The following is a 6,933-nucleotide window of genomic DNA, read 5'->3' as shown; positions in this document are numbered from 1 at the left end:
TCATCCACTTTGCTGAGGAAATCATCGAGACGTTCCTTGTCGTTCGCCATCTTGTTTGTTGATAGTAACCCAAACTCCTCACAGTGAGAGACCGTTCTTGGAGCTCTCTGCACGAGGGACCGGTAATTTTGGTATTCCAACATAGAAGAATAAATGGTAACATATATAAAGAAAATGTAATATTGCACAAGCTCAGATGAGAATTGAATTAAGATACTACATTGGTAATCGGATTTATATATTCTTCAAATGAAGGCAAAACACTATTCTTATCTTAATGAAAAAAGTAGGTATCCCTTGAAACGGAAGTTGGCTCAAATGTGCGCAGAAACAAATTCCTTTAGTTAACACAGAATTACAGGTACGGAACACAGAATACAGGTAGAAACTTTATGTCGTGAATTGTGCCTAAGCATGTATGTCTTGTCAGCATTTAACTTTAGCCCCAAAATATATTTGGTCGCACATTCGTCTTATGTATCCCATATATGACGCTGACCCAGTAAGGTTTGATTCATAGATTTCATGTTGTTTTGGTTTGTTTTGCTTCTGTCTGTCAGTGTCATATCCAGGACACCTTCACTACACATCAAGCTATTAAGTAATACAATTTTCTGGATGAGGAAATGTACAAATAAATAGATTGAAATAACATCACAATGGTGGGGATATTTAGTAATCAAACAAAGGTTGGATCTGGTAATCCCACACGATTATCAAAATCTGCAATAATTTCATTAATATCATATGATGCAAAGCCCCAGTTCAATTAGTCACCAAAGCTTGCATGCATTTACATCATGTAATTTCCATTGCCAAGTGTTCTCCCATGTTTATATACTGAACCTAATAGTGATGGTGTCTTTGATGATGATTTTCATTATTTTTTGCTAATAGTGGAGGATCCAAAGTGTAACCAGAGACCATACTCTGGTGTAACCATGGAAATCATAGTGAAATTTTTCTCAAAGTGACACGTATGTTGCAAGCAGCATGGAAGCTATATTTTGTTGTGCAAATGAAGCACCATTTTGGAACCCACGATCTGTTAGCTGAATAATGTCCTTATGACATATTAATAAATAGAAAAAAAGCAGACCATAAATATTCTACATTTGGCGGTTACATCGGTTATAGGAAAAAAAGTTCCGGAAAAAAATTCCTTTGGTAAACTGAGTTAGTTATTTATTTGACAAGATTGACATTAGAGGTGTGCCGATGCAGATATTTCACGATACTATACGTATCGCGATATCATGGAATGATACGATGCATATCACGATATGCTATCTTTAGTTATTTTCTTTAAAAAAGTGTATTTTGATAACAAGAAACAGTGTAAAGTTTGACATAACCCTCAATTTCTGGTGAAAAGTCACAATTTTAAGGTCATTGATACATATCACGATACGGAAAAAAGTATCGATATATTTATTGTCAGGTAAGGTATCACGATTATCGATACTACGATATATCATCACAACTCTAATTGACATCAAAGATTTTAAAAAAACATGAAGAAATCAAAGTGGTGAAGCCATGCCATTATCCATAACTTCTTACATGTATATTCTTATATTTGCCTGGTCTGTTCACAAAAAAGTGTTGTGACTGATGAGGTGTTGAATCCGTCTTTCAAACAACATAAGGCATGAATTGTTAATCTTGTTTATATTTCGAGGAAAAGGCATCATTAATGTTGACATATGTGCTCATGAGTCATACTGTCATCATGGTCATTATCATGTAGACAGTGACTGCAACCGTTTAACATATTAAATATGAGATTTGATCATTGTAAGATTGGCAAATATGACTTAATAGTGAAATAGCATAAGTGATGGAGTGCTATACACCTAAAGGTCAGTGGTTTTGTGATATTTGATAATATTATAACATGTTTTAAACATTTGTTAAACTATTCACTTTTATACTTCCCTGTTTCACTCTTGAAAATCTGGGTAAGAACTGGTCATCAGAAACTCATGCTTGATGTGAGAGGTGACTAACAGGATCAGGTGGTCAGGCTTACTGACTTGGTTGCTGCTTGTCATCTCAATTGCGTAGATCGATACTCATGATGTCAGTCACTGGATTGTCTGATCCATACTCAATTGTTTACAGACTGCCATCATATAGCTGGAAAATCTTTGTGTGGCATTAAATAGCAAGGCAAGTAAATAATTTCCATTAACTTTGAAAATACTTAAGTAATTTAATGTTGCTTTGTCAAGTTGTATTCTTGTATACTCCAGGAGGATGAGTGAAGACAAGCGTCGTGGTGACGACATCGAGGATGGCGGCCCCGGTCTCATGTACATGCCCTTTGTCATCATGGAAGAGCTACTTGACAAATTACGACTTCTTAACTATGAGAAAGAATTTTCCAGAAAGTTAAACCTCAAACCTATTTCTAGGTGAGTATCTCAGTATATGTTACTATTACTGGGCTTTAGGTGTCTATATTTGCCTTGTAAGTCATCTTTAATAACCTGACTTGACAGGTGGCAACTAATTTAGTTACCAATACGTGCAATTGAGTATTTTTCATCTTATACTAATCTAGCCCAATCATTTAATAAATCTGACATTTTTCAGCTAAAGTATATATATGACAGGTAAATATTAAGTATACATTCGTTTTCCTTCATATACACAATCATGACATTTTAGTAGTTATTTGTCATGTGATAGATAAGTGTGTTTGTTTTCTTTAAATCCTGGAGTATTGATGTGACACTGGTTCCTGCTGCAGACATTATTTTGCCATCCCCACCAACTCAGGAGAGCAGTTCTTCATGTTTACATCACTGGCAGCCTGGATGTTGCGTGTTGCAGGGCGTAACTCCGAACAGCCGCAGGAGGTATGTCAGTCTCTGATGGTCCATGTGTACTGAGTTGTTTCTTACAGGATTTTAGATCAGTTCACATTCCAGAACATTGATTTTGTGGATATGGTGAAATAACCCTGTCACATAAATAAATTGATAAAATCACAAATAAGTTCTAATGCAGTTCGTCTTCAGTAAAAGTTTGAAATATTTGTGACTCAGTGGACTGTCTGAATTATATCAAAGTAATTTTTGCAATAGGTATTTTGGTTGGAAATGTTTGCCCTTCCCTTATAAGATTTTCGTGACACAATTTTTTCCTTTTCAGTATGATGACCCCAACTCCACCATATCAAGTATCCTGGAGGAAGTGCGGAGATTTGTGAGTTCGGGGAACCTACACAAAGGGAATAAGTTGATTGTTAGAAGCCGTGTAATAAACTGACTTGTACTAAGTTGTAGCGAATGGAGGCATATGATGGATAAGTATTATCTGAATAATGATTACCGGTATACATGTACTATCATGAATTCAGAAATCACTCTATTCTGCCTGGCGCTAGGTTTCAAATCAAAATAACCATTTCTGTTTGAAATGCCTGGTTTGATAACCTCATCAGAGTGGAACCTCAATCATAGAATGAATAAATGATGCAATGTGATTTTTGTTCTTTAGGGTCACACAATCGACTTCCCACCATCCAAGCTGAAACAGGGAAGTGGAGAACACTGCATCTTTGTTCTGGACAGACTGGCAGATGAGGCACTCAAGAACAGCCACTTTAAGTGGAACAGGTAATGTTTCACATGCTGTTAGGTATCATGTAATAAGCTTTAAGGTGTTTGAGGTATTTACAGATGAGTGTTTCTCTTCTGAATGCAGTTATCTCCCCTGACAGATAGCTATGTTTGACTGGATCACACGTTAGCTGGAGATAATTCAACTTGTCTGCTACATGTGTGTTGCCCTGATGTTTACAGGCCATCCTATCCAGAAGAGGAGATGGAAGAGGAGAATGTGATCGAGGATGAAGATGCAGAGTTGACTCTTAACAAAGTGGAGGATCCTATCTTTGGGGTAGGGTAGATATTACAGTGAGAATGAGTATTGTTTTACGCTGCTTTTAGCAATATTCCAGCAATGTCACAGCAGGGGACACCAGAAATACGCTTTTGAACTATATACATTGTAATGTTGGACTGTCTTACATTTTGATGTGTTGATGTTACAGGGTGGTGATGATGATGACTTTGAGGATGATGAGCCGATGATGGATCTGGAGGGACTGAAGAATCTCAACCAGAATAGGGTAGGTAGGACAGGCTGTGTTTAATAAGGCCATACTGCTGTCACCTCTAACGCCCACACTGCCTGGATATAATCAAAACATGGTGTAAACATAGTTCATCTTGGTTCATGAAGATTTTATCCTGGTCCTCAGTCAGGTATCAGTTTTTTTTGCTAACTTGAATGTTTTCCCTCTTAGATGCAGGAGGGCTCTAAACCTGAGGCAATCCTTGATTCAACAACCGATGCCGCCGACTGGAAGCTGGAGGTGGAGAGAGTACTGCCACAGCTGAAGGTCACAATCAGGACAGACAACAAGGTGAGACGTCGTTCACCATCGGAACAGGCATCATTTACTGTCAGGGGAGAATAAGGTGAAAAATCAGACAGACAGTCACCATCAGATGAGACAAGACCGACAGTAATTAGACACATCAGTGGCCATCTAGACACACAATTTATGATCTTTATTCCAGGACTGGCGAATCCATCTTGAACAGATGCACCAACATCGGGATGGCATCCAGAGCTCACTGACAGAGACCAAGACATACCTGGACAAGTTACATGACGAGATCAGCCGTACCCTGGAGAAGATCTCCAGCCGTGAGAAGTACATCAACAACCAGTTGGAACAGCCCCTGCATGACTTCCGCTCTGCCCAGGACCAGCTCGCAGAAACAAAGGAGCGATACAAACAAGCCAGTGGTGGAGTCACAGAAAGGTCACGGTCACTTGCAGAGGTTAGTGAAATGGAAGAATATGATTACAACAGCCAATAAATGTAATGAATTTGAAATTATGATGCATTCGAAAAGATGATCAATTTTGGAATATGTTTTAAGTGTCATGTAAATGAAATGTTGAAATATTTACCTATGTAATGTTAATGGGTAAATGAAATGATCATTCAAATCACAAAACAAATGATATAGTGCAAGATTTTATTGATATAGATTACTGGGAATGACTGATTCATACAATGCTTGTGTTGCCAGGTAACGGAGGAGCTGGAGAAGGTGAAGCAGGAGATGGATGAAAGAGGAAACAGCATGACAGATGGAGGTGAGTCATCTTGTCGAAGTCTCAGTATCTGCTATGAAAAGCTTCTATATGAAACAGCAAATGTACCCTGGGGGAACATCCCCACGGAGCATTTCTAGATGGCTTGGAATTGTTAATGATTTTAAGACATTTTACCAGATCTATTTAGTGCATGGTATTGATGCAATTTTCCAGTCATTGAATTGATGGCACATTATTAAGGAATGTCAGGATAACAAAACTTTAACGTTACAGCAGCATGACACAACAGTATCCATTTCATTTTGATGGCATTTCACAACATACCACAACGTGAATCAGTCACTGGATTGTCTGGTCCAGGTTGCATTATTTACAGGCTGCTTGTGTGTGTGACATATTTACACACACACACAGACACAGACAGAGACAGACACACATAGACACACACACGCACACACATTATTTACTGACTGTTGTGTGGTGTTTCAGCTCCACTGGTGAAGATCAAGCAGGCCATCCAGCAGTTGAAGAAGGAGAACACACAGATGGACATTCGCACAGGTGTGGTGGAGCATGTGCTGCTGCAGGCCAAGCTGAAGGACAAGACGTCACAGAACAAGCAGGCCCACGGTGGAGGGGTCGGGGCAGGAGGACAGGATTCATTTAATGACTTTAAAGGGCTGTGATATTCATCTTAACACAGCTGTTGAAATATGAACTTAACAAAGGCAAAACTTCAGCCCATAGATGTGTTTAGACATGCCCAGAAGACACAAAGTCATCTAATTTTTTTGTCATAATGAAAACAATACGATCTTTTAGATTTTGATTATCTCAAGGTTTTGAAATTTTGGATTAATATCAGTGCAGGTATTTTGATAAAAAGGTCCTGAGAAGTTTTGCCAAACTCATATGAATTAAAATCTGTAAAGATAAGAGTTACACTGATAGTTACTGAGACCCAATATTGTCTTTATTTGTATCATGTTTTATGTATCATCCACATTCCGTCCAGATCTGTAAATAAATGTGTTGAAGAAGTGTCATGTGTTTATAGTTATTCGTACATGCCATATATCGGTACTTATTATAACAACAGATAACGGATTAGCATTGCTAGTTACGTGAGGTTTTGAAAGTAATGTGTTTCTGAACCTATACGTAAGTCATCTTTATAGGACAGGAGACATGAGGGGCTTGCCAAGCAGTTGACTGAGTGAGTTTGGCTTAATGTCACTTTAAACAGGATTCCAGTCATACCACAGCATGACTACTTCGTGTGGGAGTAAAGCCTGAAGTGGTTTCACCTTCATGAAACTTGGTGCATGGGCATGGTGCTGGGAATACTATACATAGGAGGATCCAGAGGGGGTGTGTGCGCCCACCCCCCACCCCCTTTTGTGCTGAAAGTTTGTTAAATGACCATTGAAATTTGGGTGAAATAAAGTGTGCACCCCTCCTTTTCTCAATAGTGTGCACACCCCCTTTCTCAAAAAGCTGTATCCGCCCCTGCTATATAGAAGCCTGATTGGGCAAACCCTGATTGAAACTTTCCCAAGGGACGCAACTCTGCACAACAAATGGGCCATCTGAAAATTGTGTCTTGCTGGCAGGATTTCTTCTGCTGAAACAAGAATTATTTGTTCAAAGTTACGAGAACAATCGCATACATAAATGCATCCCTTCATTGTAAGTAAAATATTGAATATCATCTGATTAGTTACAGTTTAGTCAGTAAACGCTTATCTGCAATCACTAATATTCTATAAGGGACATAAAATTGCTGCC

General features: G+C 38.5%; 1 protein-coding gene across 2 annotated transcripts; it reads left to right on the top strand.

Moving 5' to 3' along the window:
• Positions 1 to 294: 294 nt before the first annotated feature.
• LOC124258234 (intraflagellar transport protein 57 homolog) lies at positions 295 to 6,185 on the top strand. 2 transcript variants are annotated; one of them, XM_046692301.1, is made up of 11 exons: positions 295 to 361; positions 2,256 to 2,417; positions 2,756 to 2,864; positions 3,160 to 3,213; positions 3,508 to 3,626; positions 3,813 to 3,909; positions 4,064 to 4,141; positions 4,319 to 4,438; positions 4,596 to 4,862; positions 5,118 to 5,184; positions 5,635 to 6,185. In XM_046692301.1, exons 2-11 carry the CDS (start codon positions 2,260 to 2,262, stop codon positions 5,829 to 5,831), a joined length of 1,266 nt encoding a protein of 421 aa, XP_046548257.1. In that variant the 5' UTR covers positions 295 to 361; positions 2,256 to 2,259; the 3' UTR covers positions 5,832 to 6,185. The 2 variants fall into 2 exon arrangements, with proteins under 2 accessions (XP_046548257.1, XP_046548256.1); XM_046692300.1 differs by having other exon boundaries at positions 303 to 381.
• Positions 6,186 to 6,933: the final 748 nt, after the last annotated feature.

This window comes from Haliotis rubra, unplaced genomic scaffold, assembly GCF_003918875.1.
Source record: "Haliotis rubra isolate DU_JTF1 unplaced genomic scaffold, ASM391887v1 Scf688, whole genome shotgun sequence".
In the NCBI taxonomy this organism is placed as follows: Eukaryota; Metazoa; Mollusca; class Gastropoda; order Lepetellida; family Haliotidae; genus Haliotis; species Haliotis rubra.
This window is presented reverse-complemented; position numbering and strand designations above follow the sequence as displayed.

Bases quoted from the DNA above. Each gene is read 5' to 3' on its own strand.
- LOC124258234 (XM_046692301.1), top strand. From the start codon at position 2,260: ATGAGTGAAGACAAGCGTCGTGGTGACGACATCGAGGATGGCGGCCCC. The intron at 3,910-4,063 runs GTAGGGTAGATA...TTGATGTTACAG, and splicing joins TGGAGGATCCTATCTTTGGG to GGTGGTGATGATGATGACTT. The intron at 4,439-4,595 runs GTGAGACGTCGT...TCTTTATTCCAG, and splicing joins CAATCAGGACAGACAACAAG to GACTGGCGAATCCATCTTGA.